Source organism: Camelus ferus, chromosome 4 (genome assembly GCF_009834535.1).
Source record: "Camelus ferus isolate YT-003-E chromosome 4, BCGSAC_Cfer_1.0, whole genome shotgun sequence".
Lineage (NCBI taxonomy): Eukaryota > Metazoa > Chordata > Mammalia > Artiodactyla > Camelidae > Camelus > Camelus ferus.
The window spans coordinates 59743999-59765174 of record NC_045699.1 but is presented as its reverse complement, the minus strand read 5'-3'; the positions used below and the strand labels follow the sequence as shown (position 1 = coordinate 59765174).

General features: G+C 39.6%; 1 protein-coding gene across 9 annotated transcripts in view; it reads left to right on the top strand.

Moving 5' to 3' along the window:
• ASTN2 (astrotactin 2) overlaps positions 1 to 21176 on the top strand; it is an 800822-nt gene that overhangs the window by 258440 nt on the left and 521206 nt on the right. For 3 of the 9 annotated variants that reach the window (XM_032478297.1, XM_032478293.1, XM_032478292.1), the window contains exon 5: positions 169 to 219. The exons of the other annotated variants lie outside the window; for them this stretch is intronic. In XM_032478297.1, coding sequence (XP_032334188.1) covers positions 169 to 219 — 51 coding nt within the window. The remainder of the gene's footprint in view (positions 1 to 168; positions 220 to 21176) is intronic. 9 annotated transcript variants of the gene reach the window in all.

Below are 21176 nucleotides of genomic sequence, written 5' to 3'. Positions count from 1 at the left end.
GCGTTGGATGACCTGCAAAAAGGCCATAGTGAATGATTCCCTGCGAGGGACGAGGAGAACAGAAAGAGGTTGGATGGGCTCTTCTCTGGGAGAGAAAGAAAGGGCGCAGCGATGGCTGCCGTGTTTTGGCCTGAGTTAAGTGCATGACTGGAGGTCATTTTTTTCTAGGATGGGGAGACTGGCCGAGTGGCAGATTTGGGAAGGCTCATCAAGAATTCTGTGAGTTTCTTATCTGAACTGAATAGTAGCTTTGCATAATATATGGGGAAGATATTATTTTTCTCCTGTAAGAAAATAGGGAAGTTAAATGACTGACCTGAAGCCTTGTGGCCACTTTGATAGAATCAGGGTGAGGACCCAGAAATCAGGTCTTAGCTAATGTGTCTATATAAACTTGCCATTGAATCCCTCTTTGAATGACAATGAAATTCCCTGGCCCTGGTGCTCTTGTAGGAGGTGGAGGGAAGTTGGAAACAATGTGTTTTTTGCATGACAGTGTTTTTAAAAAGGGATTTCACCTGCATTCAGCCATGCTGTCATAATATGCAGAAACCTTTGCGGGGCAACGGTGGGTTGGGGGGGGTGTCCTTACACCCAGAGGGATGCAGAGTTCACCCTGAGATTGCCAAGTCTGAAGGAAGACAGAGTGTGGCGTCTGCTTTGAAAAGATGTTGTTCTCTACAGGGAAGGAAATGTGGGAGGGCTGGGTGGGGAGTGGTAGCAGGGGGAAAGGAACAAGCAGACTCTCAGGACATGGTGCAGTATTTCTGTTTGAGATTAAAAGGCTAATAACTCAGCAAACAGGATTAAACTGGAGACCGTCTCTTCAAAGCATCTGCAGCATCACACCATGGGGTGGGGTGGCGGGTCCTGATAAGAACAGCCTCTCCTGCTTCGTTCCTTCTGGCCAGCACTCGCTAGCACCCTCTGTGTGCCTGGTTCCATAGCAAGAGCTAAGGGATGGGAAAAGCCCCTGCCCGCATTTGGAGACTGTCTGGGAGAATTCTTCCTGTTACCCAGGAAAGTCCCCCACTCTTTCCTAAAACAGCTGTATTGGCACAACTCTGGGTATTATAGCTGCTTGGTTTTCCTTTTCTTCCTCTTTTTTTTTTTTTTTAAACTTTACTTTTTTCTCCCTCTCCCTAAGCTGTCCAAAACCGTAGACTTCTCCAAGAGAGAAAAGGAGAGCAAATAGCACATTGCATTGAGTTCATTTCACATGGATCTGAGCTCATTAAATTTGGCATTTGCATTCTTGTCTCTGTCACAGAGAGGAATGGCTCTTTCCCAGTGAAGGAGAAACTGAGGTTCCTTGTTCCAGATAGGGTCGCTTTGTTTCTCTTCACCTGCCTGAGGCCTCGATTGCTCTGAGAACCTCACTGTTGTCACCACTAGTCACCGTTCTGAAGTGTTCAGTTGTCATATTGTCTGCAAGAGGTATAGGGGAAGAGCCCTGGGCATAGAGACGCAAGAGCTGATTGGGAATCGTTCTTTTACTGCCATCTCCTAGACACAGGGCCTTGCGCGTTGATGATATGACATTCTGCTTATTCTGCTTACAACATGCGGTTGTTAAATGGACCTACTTAAATGACAAATTAGGGAGGTGATTTTTTTTTTTTTTTTTGCTGATACCTGGATTCTCCCTGACCTACACACGCACGCACGCACGCACGCACACACTTTGTGAGTATGATCATGGTCATCTGACAATCAGGGAATAACTCTGCTGGCTGTGGAACAACCATGAGGCCAAGGGAGTCAGGTCTGCCCCTATGTAACTCTGACTTGGAAAGAGGGCCTTTGCAAAGATTTTGGAGCCAAGCTTCCACCGTTGCCTCCCACCATCACCACTCTCCATCCTTGCAGTGAGCAGAATGAGAAGTTTCTCATGAAATCTTGTAACCTTAGCCTTATCTCCCACTTTGCCTGTTCAAAGTGACAAAGATAAGCTAAGGGTAGCAATTACGCAAGTCTGCTGTTCTTCATTATTTGTTTGTTTATTTATTGTTTTATTCTTGTGTGCTGAGACGTGCATGGAAGATAGTTATTAAACTGCCTGTCATACCACAAAAGTGTCCCTTTTCAACAAGATTGACATAAGTCACAAGAAACCCCCTTCCTCTTTACAGCAGTCCACATTCCTTTTTTCGTTGCAACTCATTCGCTACTGAACTAAGCAGATGCTCTGTTTCTCTTACGTGATGGTCTTTCCTCTACTCTCACACCTCCTTGCACCTCCGCACATCTAATCTGGAATCCTAACTGTTCTCTCTGCTGCTCCCAGGACAGTAGGAGCAAGCCCTGCCTGTGTTCCCACTCTTCCTGCACTGACATCTGCAGCGGCCTTTCCACGCTTCATTCCATCACCTAGTTTCTTGACTCCTTCATCCATCCAAATCTGAGTTATTTGACCTGAGGGACTATATCTTATTAACAGTTATACCCCTAACCTACCAGTAGATATGCAATAAATGTGTTGAGTAAACATAAATAAGTAAATGAAATAAAACTACAGGTATTTGCTCAGAACTCCAAGATTCACAAGATCCTTCTAAGTCTTGCAACAGTTCTGAGGGTAGATGATACTCCATTCGTGATGTAAGACTTGAGTTTAAAAATGTCAAATGACTCACCAACAGTCACTGTTAAAGGTATTATTAAAGGTATATAATAAGTGACCCCAAATGTTGTAGCTAAAAATAGCCACCATTTTATTTTACACATAATTTTGTGGGTCAGGAATTTGGGAAGGACTTGGCTAGGCGGTTCTTGTTTCGAATCTTTCATGTGGTTACAGTCAAACATGAGATGGAGCTGCAGTTATCTGAAAAGTCAGCTGGGCTGAACATCCAAAATGACCACTTGCGTGACTGGAAGCCGATTCTCATTGTTGGCTAGGGGCTGGGCTGGGGCTGCTGACTAGTGCTACAAGTGGCCTCTCCAACGTGGTCATCTCTGGGTGGTCCCTTCTTGGATGGTGACTGGCCTCTCTCAGTGCAACCTTCCCGAGAGAATCAGGTGAAACTTCATGGCCTTTTCTAATTGAGCCTTGGAGGACATACAGCCTCCTCTCTGCCGTTCTCCTTTAGTCAGAGCAGTAACACACCCACCCAGGTGCAGAGATAGGAGATCCTACCTCTCAATGGGAGGTATGCGAAAGAATTTGGAGGCTGTGTTTAAAACCACCACAGTAAAACAGAACTAATGAATGAAGAATCAGGATACCCAGGTATCCTGACTCCAAATCCAGTCATTTTTGGCTCTTCCATAATGGATGGATGTATAGATATAGATATAGATAGGTAGGTAGGTTGATAGATAGGGATAGAGATATTGATATATAGATATGAATTCTGAATACACAAAACAATTTAGAGCTAATGCAGTGTATCAAAGGGCTTCAGAAAACAAACAACCCAATCAAAAAATTGGCATAAGAGCTGAACAAACCTTTCTCCATTGAAGACATACAAATGGCCAATAAGCATATGAAAAAATGCTCAATATTGCTAATTATCAGAGAAATGCAAATCAAAACTACAATGAGGTATCATCTAACACTAGTCAGAATAGCCATCATTCAAAAGTCCACAAATGATAAATGCTGGAGAGGGTGTGGAGAAACCCTCCTGCACTATTGGTGGGAATGTAGTTTGGTGCAGCCATTATAGAAAGCAGTGTGGTGATTCCCTAAAAAACTAAAAATAGACTTACCATATGGTCTAGCAATTCCACTGCTGGGCATGTATCTAAAGAAAACTCTAATTAAAAAAGATACATGCACCCCAGTGTTCATCGCAGCACTATTTATAATAGCCAAGACATGAACACCTAAATGTCCATCGACATGATTGAATAAAGAAGTTGTGGAGAGTGTGTGTGTGTGTATACACACAATGGAATAGTACTCAATCACAAAAAAGAATAAAATAATGCCATTTGCAGCAACATGGACCTGGAGATCATCATACTAAGTGAAGTAAGCCAGAAAGAGAAAGAAAAATACCAGATGATACCACTTATATGTGGAATCTTAAAAAATGATACAAATGAAGTTATTTACAAAACAGAGAGAGAGTCACAGGCATAGAAGGCAAATTTATGGCTACCAGGGGGAAAAGGGGGAGGATGGAAGTATAAATCAGGATTTCAGGATTTGCAGGTACTAACCACTATATATAAAATAGATAAACAGAAACATCCTACTGTATAGCACAGAGAACTATATTCAATACCTTGCAATAGCCTATAGTGAAAAATAATATGAAAAGGAATATATGTATGTATATGTATAACTGTATCACTATGCTGTACACCAGAAATTAACACAACATTGTAAACTGACTATATTTAAATAACAAAAAAATTTTAAATGTTCTTCAGATGGCTACAGGAAGAATTATTCTGCTAAAAACACTATTTATGACAAATTATTGACTTGCCTCTGTTGCAGTTTCATGCCTGAAATGTAGAGAAGGGAGAACACTCATCCCTCTCGGATTACCTCTTTGTCCTTGAGTCTGACCAACAAGAAGAGTATTAATTTGGAAACAATATGTCATAGGCAAAAAAGCATATCTTAGTCATACATTTAACTGGAACAGGATGCTGACCTTAATCTAATAAATGCCATAAACTGTATTTTATTTAGTTTAAAATGATTCATGTCATTAAAGCTAGTTTCTAAAGTGCCTAAAAGGTCAACAGAAAAATAAAAATCTCCTGTAACCCCACCATCCAAATACTACCAACATTTGAATTTTACTCTAGCTTATTTTCAAGCTTGATTTACGTTTTTCAATATGCAATGTAAAAATCAACCAAGTTATGATATATTTTATGTACAACAAACTGCATCGATTTTGAGTACATGGTTCAGTGAGTTTTGAAATGTGTATACAACAGTAAACATTTTAAGCACCGCCAAAAGATTCCTTGTCACTGTTTGTGGTACATCCTTCTTTCCACCCAGTGCATCAGGCAACCACAGATCTGCTTTTTGGCACTGTACAATGGATTTGCCTTTTCCAGAATTTCATGTAAATGGAATCATACAGTACATATTCTTTGTGTCTAGTATTGGTCCTGCAACTTAGTGATCTTGGATTCATCTCTTTTGCATATATCAGGAGTTCCTTTTTTAATGCTGAATAGTATTCCGTTATATAGATATGCTTTATTTTATCTATTCACCTTTTTTTTCACATTTTTAATTGAGTTATAGTCATTTTACAATGTTGTGCCAAATTCCAGTGTAGAGCACAATTTTTCAGTTATACATGAACATACATATATTCATTGTCACATTTTTTTTGCTGTGAGCTACCACAAGATCTTGTATATATTTTCCAGTGCTATATATATATGTATAATTTTCTTGCTCATAAGTCCTATATATACAGTATTATCTTGTTTATCTATTCTGCATACACCTATTAGTATCTACAAATTTTGAACTCCCAGTCTATCCCTTCCCACACCCCTCCCCCTTGGCAACCACAAGTTTGTATTCTATATCTATGAGTCTGTTTCTGTTTCCCATTTATGTTCTTTTTTTTTTTTTTTTTTTTTTAGATTCCACATATGAGTGATCTCATATGGTATTTTTCTTTCTCTTTCTGGCTTACTTCACTCAGAATGACATTCTCCAGAGACATCTATGTTACTGCAAAAGGCATTATGTTGTTGTTTTATGGCTGAATAGTATTCCATTGTATAAATATACCACATCTTCTTTATCCAGGCATCTGTTAATGGGCATTAGGGCTGTTTCCATGTCTTCGCTATTGTAAATAGTGCTGCTGTGAACATTGTGGTGCAAGTGTCTTTTTGAAGTAGGGTTCCTTCTAGATATATGCCCAGGAGTGGGATTCCTGGGTCATATGGTAGGTCTATTCCTAGTCTTTTGAGGAATCTCCATACTGTTTTCCACAGTGGCTGCACCAACCTGCATTCCCACCAGCAGTGTAGGAGGGTTCCCTTTTTTCCACAGCCTCTCCAGCATTTGTCATTTATAGACTTTTGAATGATGGTCATTCTGACTGGTGTGAGGTGATACCTCATTGTAGTTTTGATTTGCATTTCCCTGATAATTAGTGATACTGAGCATTTTTCATGTGCCTATTGATCATTTGTATGTCTTCCTTGGAGAATTGCTTGTTTAGGTCTTATGCCCATTTTGGGATTGGGTTGTTTATAATTTGCCAATTTTTTATCTGAGTTTTTTGCTTTCTTTTTATAGAATTATAAGGAGTCTGTATATATTCTGGATACAAGTCAGATATATGTATTACAGACAATTCTCCCATTCTATGCCTGTCTTTACTTTTCTCAGAGAAATCTTTAGAAGAGTAATTTTTTTTTTCATTTTTGTAAAGTTCTCTCTCTCTCTATTTTTTTTTTATGGTTCATGCATTTGGTTCCCCATTTAAGATTTTTGCCTACCCCAAGGCCAGGAAGGCATTTCTCCTGTTTTCTACTGGAAGGCTAATAGTGTTAGAATTTACATTGAGCTCTAGGATCCATTTTGAGTTAATATATGTATACAGCATGAACTAAGGGCCTGTGTTCATTTCCTCCAGCATATGGCTCTCGTTTTGTTCCAGCACCATTTGTTGAAAAGACTTTTCTTTGACGACTTTTTAAAAAATCAGTTGTGTATATTTCTGAACTCTTTTTAAGCTGTTGCACTGATCTATATGCCTATCCTCTGGCTAGTAATGCATTGTCTTGATTACTAGTTTTATAATAAACCTTGAAAAGAGGTAGTGTAAGTCCTCTAATTTTGTCCTCTTTTAAAAGTGCTTGGCTATTTGAGGTTATTTACACTTCCATATAAATTTTAGAATCACTTTGTCAATTTCTACCCAAAAAAGAAAACTGCTGAGATTATAAGTAGGATTTCATTTCACCTAAAGGTAAATAGGGCATAAATGATGTCTTAACAATATTGAGTCTTGCAATCCACAAACATGGTATATTTCTCTGTTTATTAAGGTTTTCTTTAATTTCTCTTAGCAGTTTCATGTTGTTTTCATCGAGGAAATCTTGTATGCCTTTTGTTAAACTTATTATTAAGTAGTTTAGAGTTTCTTGCACTATTGTTTGGAATTGTTTTTTAAATTTTATTTTCCAGTTGTCTACTGCCAATATATAAAAATGGAATTAACTTTTGTATATTAAACCTTCATCTTTCAACCATGCTGAAGTCACTTATTCTAATGGTTGTTTTGTAGATTTCTTATAATTATGTTTCTAAATAATCATGTTATCTGCAAACAAATACAGTTTTATTTCTACCTTTTTAATCTGTATGCTTTTTCTTTCTTTTTCTTGCCATATTGAAATGGCTGAAATAAAGATGTTTCTGTGTGTTTGATTTTCAGTCATTTGACCATAAGCACAGGTTTTTTTTTTCTCTCATGTGTATCCTGTTCCCTGAGCTTTAAGAATTTTCTAGTTTATATCTTATACTAAATTTAGTACATTTGAACCATTATTTCTTTAAATTAAAAAATGATTATTCTGTTTTCTCTCCTTGCTGTCTATGGCTCCGTTTATCTATATTTATAACTATTGATATTGTCTCATGTCTTTCTTTAACATTGTTTAATTTTTTTTCAATCTTTCTCCTCTTCAGGTTAGAGAATTTGTATTAATTTATCCTCAATGCCAATGACTATTTTCTCTGTTATTCATTCTGTTAATCCCATCCAGTGATTAAAAACAATGCATATATCTTTCATTTTTTGCTTCTAAAAATCTTCATTTGCTATATATATGTGTGTGTATAATTTTCTTGCTCATAAGTCCTATATTTTTTGTTCATTATAATTATCTTCTTCTTTACCCCACTGAGCTCAATTATAGTAGTTGTGTTGAAGTCTTCGTCCATCTGGATCATCTTAGATTGGCCTTTGCTAATTGTCTTTTCCCTTGGGAATGGATGAAACTTTCACTATATGTTGAATCATTTTGGATTGAATTCTAGAAATTGCGAATTTATTGTGTGAAGATTCTTGGATTCTGTTTCTCCAAGGAATGCTGCTGTTTTGTTTTTGCAGGCAGTGAACTTGGTTAGGCTCCAACTGTCTTGCCTGTGGTGAGCAGCAGCTCAAATTCGATTATTATTATTTTTTTCTTGAGCTGATCTATTTGGAGTCTCCTTTACACATTGTGTGGTTCACAGGTCAGCCAGAGATGTGGGGAGAGATTACACACAGATTATGAGACCCTTCTCTGGGTCCCTCTATGTTTTGTTTTGTTTTGTTTTGTTTTGGATTCCTCCCTCACTCCCTGGTGGCCTTGGTTGATCTGGGGTCCGTCCACTGGCTCCTCAGTCCAGAAGGACCTTTGTCCTGGTGTTTCAGTTGGCCTGAGATGTACTGCCCTAGACTACTGACATGACCAAGCCTGAAACATGAGAAATTCCCCTGATGCTACCTGCTTTCTCTAAGTTTCTACTCCTTTATAGAACATACCTGCTTTTATTTACTTTCCAGAGCCTTAGGTAGTGTTTTGTTTGTTTGTGTTTTATCCAAAATTTATTGTTGCTATCTACAAGAGGGTTGGTCTGCTAATATCTTACTCCTTTATGTCATAAGCAAAATCTCTGCTATAGTCAGTAATTATCACTTTATAATATATAATTTGTTTTTTACCTTCCTTTCTCAAAATTGATATTGGACAGACACAAGTATTTTCTTCAATATTTTATCATCATCAAGACCCATTTAATATTCCATCATAATTCGTTATTCCCCTCAAGTTATTTAAGGCTATTTTCCACTTTTTTCTATTTTTATAAATAACACTGCATTATGAGTATAATGCTGCATAAAGCCTTTTCTATATTTAGGATGGTTTCCTTAGGGTGAATTCCCAGAAGTGGGTCAAAGGGATGGACATTTTTTAAGGCTCTTTTTTATATTGCCAAATTGCTTCCCAAAAGGGCTGTACAAATTTGCACTGCTTGCAGCAATTTAGGAAAATGATCATTTCATAAAACCCTTGCCAGCACTGGATATTATTAAACCAAGAAATAACATTTCTATTTCAAGAGATGAAAAATTACAACCAAGAATTTATGAACACATATACAGATAATATTTTAATGGCAGAGGATAGATTTTTCTGGTTCTATGACCAGAGACTCTAAAATGAAATAGATGTGTTACAGAGAGGAAGACTCTGAAAAATGAAATTCTGAACAAATAATCACAGAAAACTACAATGAAGGAGGAATTTGGGGAGCATAGAGGGGGAAGCTGTATTTGCACAGGAAACTAACAGAGGGGGGAAAAAAGGCCAAATATATGTAACAGTTTAGCCTAAATTTATGAAAATACTCTCAGAAAGGCTGAGATTTCAGATTTGTCAATGCATGGTGGGCAAATTTGAAAGGAAATAAACAGAAATAAAACAAGCTTTTGAAATTGCTTTTGGAACAATAAGAACAAGAAAATGATTGTCCCATTGCATGAAACAACTGAAACCTTATTACCAGATGAAAGTATAAAACTAAATTCATTCTGAGTCTGTCAGATCTGTCACTTATAGCAAGAAAAAATCTGAAAAGTAGGAAAGGGAGAATAAAGATGTTTCATAAGGAATGGAGTTCTAACACACAGAGGAGGAACTAAGTACTCACTTTGAAGTGTCTGCCTCAATTTTGGTCTCAAACCTAAGCAAATTACTTTTCCAGGACTAAAATAATTTGAAGATATGTTTTCAGAACCACAGAGTTATACTTTTGGATGAATCAAGGTAGGTAGAGAGGCTTCCAAAATTCTGAAAAGGGAGAATCTAATCATGCTTTTGAATAGGTGGTAAAGCATTTTTGAAACTTGGTTGTGTTTCTTAAGAACAATAAGATCATATGTCAAACTTACATAGTGAATATGTGGGAACAGGAGCTGGGAGCACTAGAAGCCACCTTGGGTTCACTAAGGAAAAATTATACCAGGCAAATTGCTATTCCCCTGTGGATAGATTTGTTGCACAGGAAGATCAGGGAGATACCACAGAACAAGATCTCTGATTGTCAGCAGGACATTTGACAAAGCTTCTCAGGTCTGTTGCTTTTTACATGTGTTTATCCAAATATTCTATCTTTCCCGTTAAGTGCAAGTTCTATGATGGGAGAGACTATTTCTGTTTCACTTCCCACTGCATATCCTGGCATGTTATAGGCTCTCCATGAATATTTATTGAATGAACAATGTTTTTTTGTTGATTTGCAAAGGAGGAAATTGTAGAGTGCTTAATAGTATAGTCAGTTTTATTCAGTTACATGTTTCCAGAGAGTTTTCATTCAGGGCCTGATATCATTTTGAAGAGAGTCCTGTAGCCATGAGCTATCAAATTCTGTTCTCCACAAAGTTCTCTTCAACACTGATGTCCTCGCCTGAGATAAGGAAAGATCTGGCATGGAACCCTGAGAACAGCATTTACCAGTCAGACTTCCCAGTCCATCCCTTCTCGTTACTGCCTGTGTGGCCTTGCCAAAGACAGGTAATCCCTGCACACATCAGTTTCTTAATATTTAAAACAAAGATATCGGCAGCAACTTCATTATACTATTATATGTACTGTATGAATTTAACTTACACAAACTTCTAGTCTGTGGCTTGACATGTTGCAGACACTCAGTAACCCTTCATTCCTTTTCTTACCTCCTGCTCCTCTTCATATTTTTCCAGTTCATAGAGGGCGTGTAGTTAGGGAATGATGAAAACATGAGATCACAGGATTAGGACCAAAAATATCCCAAGACATGAGAAGAAAGGGCCAGAACATATAGATAAAATTTGATAATGCAAATTGTTCTTTACTTTGGTTTTAGAAAATCAATTTTATAAATACATGATGGGAAAGACCAGATTTATTTGCTGTGTGTCTGAACAAAGAACCGAGGGCATACTGAATACAAGTCAGCTGCCAGGAAAAAAGAAACATTCCTGGGCTTCATTTTTGTAAGTCTCATGTTCAGAAAAGGGGAGGTGATAGCACACTTCTGCTCTGTGTAGGCCAGAACACACCTGGGTTAGCATGACTAGTTCTGGACATCAGAATCCAAGAAAGAGTTGAGTAAACTGGAGTAGAAAAGAATCTGACAAAATGAATTTGAAGTATGGGATGCACATCAAAATCACTAAGATTGGAAAACAATGATTAGTGTTTTCACTCATCCTCAGTGTTATAAAAGATGTAGTGAATTAATCACTCCTATATACAGCTGATCAGGAAGAAACTGGTCGAACCTTTCTGGAGGACATCATGACAATATGGATCAAAAACTTCAACTATGTCAATACCCTTTGCCCAGCAATTCATCTTTTTACTCTCAAGAAAATTCTACACATGGATTTACAGGAATGTGTAAAAACATTTATCTTTAGGAATGTGTGATGCAATATTATAATGAAAAATTGGAAACAACATAAAATTTAAACAATAGGGAATTGATGAAAAATTATAAAACTTTGATAGAGTAGAATATATTGCAGGGATTAAAGGATATTGGAGTCAATACTTAATAGCATAGGGTAATGTGTATGATATTTTATTTAGCTTTGTTTTGATTCCATAAGCTATCTCAGTTCATTTTTTTTTAAAAGGAAATAAAAGAGGTAAACAAAAAGAAGAAAATATCAGTATTTAGAGAAAATCACTATTAACACTTTGGTGGATCTAGGTATAGGTACATGTATAAATGAACATATTGATATACATACACATCTAAATACAGATCTAGATGTATGCCTATGGCAACATATATGATATATGTAATTTATATAACAGCAAAAGAGTACCAAGCATATGATTGGATCCCCAAATGTATTTTTGACATAAAGGAGTAGATCAATATATGCTTAGATATTTTTAACAAAACTCACAAAATGTACTTCTTATGTTATAAGATAATAAAATCCAGTTTTAAAAACACACTCATATAAATGGTAAAAAAGAAAAAGAGAAGGTTAGTTGGGAGTAATAGTATTTGACTTATTATTTTCTTCTTTGTGCTTTCCTACTTTTTTCCCCTCAGTGTTCTACAATAAATAGGCATTGACTCTATAACCCCCCCAGAAAAATCATAATTTTTGTAAAATGCATGATATAAGGAATAGCTAATGGTAGGACTATTTAGCTTGGATAGAAAGATTATAAATGGGCAAATAAGCAGTCTTCAGACAGCTGAAGTCCCATTGTATGAGGTCGTTAAACAGCTTGAGCCTATGATTCCAAAAAGCTCGATAGAATCTGAAGGGTGGAAATGCAAGGAACTTGATTCCTGGCCAGCCTCACAGACCTGGATCTGCTCTCTTACTCTGTTGTACCTTCTGGACCTGCCACTGTATTTCAGTCTTTGCTCTGCCGTGTATAAGCTATGGGACCTTGAGCAAGTCACTTGTGGTGTCTCTGACTCTCAGTTTCCTTTTCTTTCAAATGGGGATAACAATATCTCATCCAGTTATTGTGAGAGTCCAATGAATTACTGTCTTTGGGAAGAAATTAATGTGTTGTTATGTACTATTTACTAGATGTTAACGCTTTTTAAAATTCATACAGTATGTTAGTAACAGGACAGACGTAAGACTTAGGTCTCTGGACATCCAGTTCATCTTTCCATTGCCCAGGTCTGCCACATGGTGATGGGTTGGAAGGAGTGTGGATATTTTTGTAGGACTAGACAAGGAGAGTGTTCTGGTTACCTTCTGCTGCATAATACACCACCCCAAACTCAGGCCTGCTCATGGATTCTAGAGTCAAGAATTCATAAACAGCAAGGGAAGATAGATTGTCTTAGATTCACAATGACCATGACCCCGCTGGAAATACTCAAACATCTGTGAGTGACTCAGGTGGCGGGAGGCTGAATCCACTAGAAACTTCTTCTCCCACATTTTTGCCACCCAGACTGAGGTGTCCTGAAAGCTGGTCTCAGTGTGACTGTTGACTGGACCACTTAAACTTGACTTCTCCTTGTGGCTAAGGGTTCTCACAGTGCAGTGGCAGTTTCCAAAGACGGAGTGATACCTAGAGAATCAGCATGTCAAGAGAGCCAGGCAGAAGCTGTATCACCTTTTATGATCCAGTCCTAGAGGTTATGCACAGCCATACCTCTTTATTAAAGACACATCCCCAAGGCAGCCCAGATTCAAGGGGAGAAAAATTAGCCTCCACCTTTGATAGGGAAGTGGCAGAAATTCCACTGCAGAAGAGGGAATGAGGGATTTTGTTTTGACTCTTTTTGGAAAATACAGCCTCCCAAAGGAAGCAGTGGGATATTCCAGAAGACAAAGCTTTGTTTTCATGAAATACTGAGTTAAGCTTGATTGGAGAGCTTCTCCTCCATAGGTAGTTCTTTGGGTCAAAATTTGGGGATAAATTGAGATTTGTCCTTTCTTGGATAGTGGAATGATCACCATATTACGCCAAAGGTCATATAAGGAATAGCTTCAGCTGAAGCAATAAAGACAATCTATTTTAAAAAAAAAGTAACTTTTATTAAATGTCTTTTTTAAAATTACCAACCTATAGATGTTCATTGCAGGAAAATTATAAAATGCAGATGAGCAACAATAAGAAAAATGTTTTAAATACTCCAAATTTTACTACCCAGGGAATAACCACTAGAACACCTTAATATATTTCTTTCAATATCTTTTTATGCATGCCTATATATATATATATATATGCATACATTTATATGCTTTATGTGTGTGTGTATTTTTAAAACAGAATAGGATCATTCTGCAATTACAGTTTTGCAATATGCTTTTTTAAGCTTGGTTCATAACCCTAGATCATGAACATCTCAAAATGACTTTTACTTTCCTCTTCTTTATTTTTTAAATTAAAATATATTTATTCTTTATTACACACACTCCGTGGAATTCACACCAAATATCAGGAAGTGTGTATAAATTTACACAAAGGGAATCCCTTTTTTGCATTCTTCTCTGTATACTTTTCTACTCCACAGTATATTAGAGAGAGGTTTGCATGTCAGTAAATAGAGATTTATGTCACTGTATTTAATGGTCTCATGAAAAATCTGTATTAGAAATATGCCAACATTTTTTAAGCAGTCACCTATAAATGGGTCTCTAGGTCATATCCATTTCTTTTTCTGAAATTATAAACAAATATATTTAATTATATTTTACCATAAAGATATTTTTTAACCATAAAGACCAACTTAAAAAAATTCAACATGAACCTCAAAGAATTCTGCAGAATCTTCTTCCCTAGGAATCAAATAAACCCGAGTCTGAATCCAGATCCTGCCACTTCCTGGCTATGTGACTACAGACAAGGAGTGCCACCTCTCTCAGCCTCTGTTTCCACCTTGGAGTTATAGGAATACAACTCGTCACCTCTGGGCAAAGTGCCTGGCACTGTGCTGGTGTATAACGGTGCCTGATGACTGGTAGCATTTGTGGTCAGAGCATCTGCAAGTGGTGGATGTGTGTGAACATCTATGGCTTAGCCCTAGAGCTCCAAGCAGTTATGAGCTGTGTGGTTTAGGGGGCATGGAAAGTTTAGCCACTTTTGTCCTCTTCCCATGACTGGTACCATTTGTATTCCCTGGGTGGTGGGGGTCAGATGGGCTTTTGCATTCCCAAGCTACATATTTCTCTATCTGGTGCAGTTCTGGGCAATCTAAAAATGCAATAGCGCTGTCACCAGCTCGAGGAAGACATGGAGTCTGAATAATTTAACATGTCACCACCATCCATCATGATACCAAGAGCGCGGGAGATGGAGTGTGGAGGGGTGGGCCTACCAGGAGCTGACAGAACAGGTCTGTGAATAGGGCAGCCCAGTCAGGGAAAGTGGATTTTCAAAGAGCAATGAGTTAATTCTCAAGCCTGGGAAAGACTATGCACCTAACAACTGCTCCAGCCTTTTCCAGCATGGCTTTCGAGTGATTCAAATGCCCTGATTTACCCCAGAGCAAACCTAGGGTCAGGTCTCTCTTTGCTACCAACTATCTATGTCGTCTTGGGGAAGCATCTAAAAACTTCTGAATATTTCAGTTTATTTATTAGCAAAATTGAGATCATTTTCATATAGAGGGCTTAGCATCATGTCTGGAATATCTTAATTGCATCCTCATTAGAAATTTGTTGTCAATTAATACATTCAGGGGTTTGTGCAACCAACAGCTCTACTTAGTTCCAGGACATTTCCATCACACCAAAAGGAAACCCCATACTAATTAGCAATCACTCCTGATTCCTCTCCTCCCTCTGCCCAGCCCTGGCAACCACTATTGTCTGCTTCTATGGGTTTAGTTATTTCTCATGTTTTCTATGAATAGAATCATATGATATATGACCTTTTATGTCTGGATTTTTTAACTTAGCGAAGTGTTTTGCTAAGAACCAAAATGCTGTTTGCAAGGTCCACACATGTCGTAACGTGTCAGCATTTCTTTTATGGCTGAATAATATTCAACTGTATGAATATACTACATTTTGTGTATCCATTCATCAGTTGATGGACATTTGGGTTGCTTCCACTTTTGACTGCTGTAAGCAGTGCTGCTGTGAACACTGATGTCCAAGTATTTATTTGAATACCCTCTCCTCAGTTCTTTCGGGTATGCCTAAGGGCAGAATTACTGGGTCATGAGATAATTTTATGTTTAATTTCTTAAGGAACTGTCAAACTGTCCTCCACAGTGGCTGCAGTATTTTAGATTCCCAGCAGCAATGCAGGAGGGTTCCAGTTTCTCTACTTCCTTTCCAACACCTGTTATTTTCTCATTGTTTTGCTTATGGCCAACCTAGTGTATATGAAGGGTATCTATCTCATTGTGGCTTTGATTTGGATTTCCCTGTTGATGAATGACTGATCTTTTCATGACAACAGAAGGTTTTTCTTTGTTTGTTTTTTATTGAAGTATAGTTGATTTAGTGTTAGTTTCTGGTGTACATCAAATTGATTCAGTTTATATATATATATATGTTCTTTTCCATTATGGTTCATTACAGGGTATTGAATATAGTTCCCTGTGCTATACAGTAGGACTTTGTTGTTTACCTATTTTATATATAGTAGTTAGTATCTGCTAATCCCAAACTTCTAATTTATCCCTTCCCACCCCCTTTCCCACTTGGTAACCATAGTTTGTTTTCTCTGTCTGTGAATCTGTCTAGAACAGAAGGTTTTTGAATCAGACAAAAGTCAGATTCAAATTTGTGGAGTCTACCATTTATGATTTGTGTGATCTTAGATAAGCAATATTGAGGTTCTGAAGGCTGGTTTGTCCCTCAGTAAAACTGGGATGGTGCTTACCTCTCAGACCCCGTGACAGGTATGGGTGGGATACTGCATACAAAGTGCCCAGAGCGGTGCTTAGCCTGCTGTGGTACGTGCTTGGCCCATCTTCATGGCTCCATCCCAAGCCACTCAGGACCAGAAGAGCCGGGAACCTGTGAAATGCGGGCAAAGGAGCTGCCGGCCCCTCTCCTTTCTTCTTGCCAGGCTCTGACCATTCTCACTTTCTCTCAGCCCCTAACTAGGAATACTTGAGCAGCTCTATATAATTAATGGTTGCACTTTAGGTCACTAAATCACCAATTTCATATTAAAATGCTAGCAGAGGGGGCTCTTTTCCATTCGTCTGAATCATCTCCAAGTCAGTCGGTAATTGGCCTGTGGCCTCTTCAGATTATATGGACACTCAGAGGCTGTATGCCTTGGGTGGCTGCCACCTCCCTACAATGTCACTGAAGGCAGGGAGTCACCACTCCCACCCAGAAGCACATCCATTTCTTTTATGAAATGTAAACAAGCATTGACTAAATGAGGAGTGTACCCTTGCTCTCACTTCTTTGGCCTTTGTGCTAACTGTTCACATACACTGTCTCATTTTCCTCATAATGACCATATGATCGGAGAGCTACTGTTCCCCTTTTCAAGATGAATTCAGAGAGGTTGGGTGCCTTGCCCAAGCCCACAGAGCTAATAAGTGGGACCTAGGGTTATAACTCATATCGGACTCCAATACCCTAATTTCTTTGTGCAGAAGTGTATTACCTCTCATGACGCATAGATTAAACCAATGTAGAAACCTGCTAGACTCTAAGTGCCCAAGGGCAGAGACAATGACTATTGTCTTTTAATGGAATCTGAGCTACACCATTTTTCATCCAGGTCACATTATAGAAAAAGATTCAACACCTTAGTGGGGCCTGTGGCTTATTCATCTCTCTCCTGTGCCCAGGTTCCAGCCCTTAATTATACTTGGGAATCACATAAGTGCCTCTGGAACTGTGCTTTCCAATATAATGGGTGCTTGAAATATGGTTAGTCCGTGTTGAGATGTGCTGTGAGCATAAAAAAATACACTGGATTTTGAAAACTTGTGAATGGTATATAAAATATTTCATGAATAATAATTTTATGTTAATTACAGGTTGGAATGATGGTATTTTGAGTATATTAGTTAAATCCAGTGTATCCCCAAAATTAATTTCACCTGTTTATTTATTTATTTTTTTTACTTTTTTACTGTGGCTACTGAAACATTTCAAATTACATGTGTCTTGCATTTTATTTTTATTGGACAGGTTGAGGTAGAGGCAGCATCTCTGAGCCTCAGTTTCCATTCTGAAAGTGGTACCTTGGTACTTATAGGAGGGAGATGAAGGTCAGAGGTGTGGGATTGGAGGAGGCACCTGGAGAAGCAGGGGCATAGTCTTGGGGTACATGAACATGTGGAATGATGGAGGCATCAATAAGATCTAGCTGAGTCTGACCAGAATTCCTACCAGTAATACAGTTGCCGAGGTTCCAGGGAGGAGCAGTGGGAAGTGGAAAATGTGCCCTGGTGCTGGGGGCAAGTAACAGACCTGCTAATCCTCAGAGGTCAGGTCCTCAAGCTTTTGCTACCACGCTCCCTCTGCACACACTCACATGCACACTCACACACACTCACATGCACACACAACTTCTCAGCTAATTTTAGCCGTGAGGCAGGCTTTGCAGGCAGACCTGATTTCAATCCCAGCTTGCTCATTCACACCTCACATCACCTCTCTGAGGCAGGGCTTATTCATCTGTAAAACAAGGTTCATAATGCCTTCCTTGCAAGGATGGCTGTGGACATTAAATGAGGTTTTTACTCATATTTTATTATACACAGCATGAGGGCTAAGGGAATACACTGCAGCCACTGTCTGGGTTTGAATTGTGGGTCTGCTGCTCACAAGCTGTGTGACCCTGGGCAGATTACTTAATTTCCTCATGCCTTCATTTCCTCATCTGTTAAAATGGGAATGAAAAGTTTAACCTACTTCCTAGGGTTATTGTAAGGATTAAACAAGGCAATTCAAGTAAAGGGTTGAGACCTGTACCTGGCAGAGAGACAGTGCTGTGGAAGGGTTAGCATTTCTTATTGTATTAGAATTGCCCAGTAAGTTTTCTGTACCCCCACCACTGGACTGTCCCAGTAAGGAAAGACTTGTCTGCATCCTATCTGCCATGTTCACCATGCAGGAGTGCAGCATGTCATTTGCTTGGGAGACAAAGGAAGAGGAGAAAGAGGAGGAGAGGAAGGAAAGGAGGGAGGACTTAGTTGGAATGTTTAAAAGGACTGCAGTGGCGTGAAAGGGGATGTGGGAAGGGCCTGGGGTAGACTCCTGACAGGCGACACCTCCCTTTTTCTCTGCTACCCAAACACAGCAGGAAGTATGACAGATGCTTCCTGTACATAAGGCAGCTATTTTATCACAGGCCTTGGTTTTCCCCTTGGCCAAGAATTATGCGTAGATGAAAAAAAGTCCTCCCTCCCTCCCTCCCTCCCCACTTCCTCTTCCTCCTTACCCCTCCCTCCCTCCCTCAGGCCCTCCCTCTTCCTTCCTTCCTTCCTTCCTTCCTTCCTTCCTTCTTTCCTTCCTTCCTTCCTCCCTTCCTTCCTTCCTTCCTTCCTTCCTTCCTTCCTTCCTTCCTTCCTCTTTCTGTAACAGTGAAATATTTTAATGGCATTTTTAGAAGTCTGCTGGTCTATGAGACCTCTGCTCTTCCATTGCTTCCAGAATCTCCATGGGGCATCTGCCAACTCCATTTCAAAGGAGAGTCTTTAAGTGGGGAATTGCATCTGGTAGAATCTGGAGTCTCCTGCTGTCTCCAGGCCCAACTCCTAGTTTCTGGGGATTGGGAAGGTTTGCACTGAAGGATGGGGACAGACCATGTCCCTGAGACACATTTGGGGACAGTGATCAGATACTGTTCTCCTTCATACTCTACCATCCATTACAAATACTGTCTCCAAAAAGGAGGGTGGTGAGTATTAATTTTTCCATTTTATAGACTATTAAACTGAGGGATAGTGTCACGATGGTTAAAATTTTGAGCTTGGCCATCATTCATACCTGAGTACCAAGTTCAACTTCACTCATCGTTCCCAAATCACTTTCCCTTCCTGAACCTTGGTTTCTTCATCTATAAAGTGAGCATCATGTTGCCTCCCTCTTATGAGGACTGTGAGTTTGAATGAGATGACATATGCAAAGCTCATAACACAGCACTGGACACCTGGTGCTTAAAGGACGATCTGTCTTCCCTAAGCTTCCCTCTCAAGTTGCTTCCCAGGAAAGCAACTTGCATAGCAGAGAGCCAAGATTTGGAGCTGGGCAGTGTGGCCCTGAATTGTAGCTTTCCTGCTCATCAGTTGTATGACTTTTGGCAGGTAACTTCACCTTTGCATGTCTCTGTGTCTTTGTATTATTGTCTCAGTTGCTAATTACACCTTCCCCATGAATGTGTCATGATGAGGACTGTATGCAATAATGTATAGACATCTTCTGGGTACTTAGTAGATTGCTGAAGACGTTGCTGGAATGAATAAATGCGTAATAATTGTATAGCAGAAAGTGTGTCTGAAAGTGGGATTTCTGTGTATTGAACATCATTGCCGATGCCCCAGCAGAGGAAATGACAGAGTAAATCCTTACATGGACTGAATAACATTTCCCTCTAATTATGCTTTGCTTTTCTTCAGGTGGAGGTTTTGCAGTAGCTAATAGGTTTGCATGGTGCTTGAGCCAAAAGATACACAGCATATATAGGGAAAGGTATCTTCCTCCATCTCCATCCTCAGCCACTTACTTCTCCATCCAGGACAACCACGTTTACCAGATCCTTGAGTGTCGTCCCAGAGATAGTCTGTTGATGTAGGCATCTGAGCTCCTTCCACTAAACAGTTTTCCAAACCAAGGTCCCTCTTGCTCCCTGCTCTGCCCACCCCGCACCCTCACCATGCTCTGAGGCTCTCTTGTAGCCATTTCCTCTCTGGGATAAAGAGTTTCCCGACCCTTTCAGCCTTCTTTTTCCACATCCTGCACTTTTTTTTTTTTTTCACAATAAACAGAAAGAAAAGCACAGAGGAAATAAAACTTACCCATATTTCTCCCTGTAGAATTAACTGCTATTAGTATTTTGATGTATTTCTTTCTGGGCTTTTTTCTTTATTGTTTCTGTGATCAGCTGTTCGCTGCGTATGGAAGCCTTACCCTTTCCCCTCCATGTTCCTCTGAGTTTGTCTCTGAAGCATCCCTTGCGCTCATCTCTTCCTCCACATCCTCACCACCCCTGGCCTTACCCAGACCCCCACCTCCTCTCACCTGGGCCATCGCTGAGCCTCCTAGCTGCTTGCCCTCCCTGGCACCCGTTCTGAGACCTGTGAGCCACCATCATGTCCTTCCTGGCATGTGCAGCTGATGAACTGATTCTCTTGCTTCAGAAGCTTCCGTGACATCCCAAACTTAGTCCCTGTCCTCGGTGTGGCACTCGGGGACTTCCACTCCTTCCCAGTCAGCACTCCACCCCTGCTGCCTCCTCCCCCCCGCCCCAGGGATGCTCCAGCTCTTATCTCTCCTTCCAACTCCATTTTCCACCATGGAAGCCCCATCCATCCTTCCAGCCCTGACCTCAATCTCCCTTCCTCTGTAAAGCCTTCCCGGGCCCTCCATGCTGGGATGGATTGCTCTCTCCCATCTTCCTGGTGTCTCACTGTGTGGGAAACATGGCCATGAATTAGATTAAAGGCTCCTTAGGCTCCCGTTTGTCCCTGTGACTGGCTTATGATCCCCTGGCTGGCAAGAACCGGTGGTATCTATCTTTGCTTCTCCCGTGTCTGACTCTGGGCCTGGCGT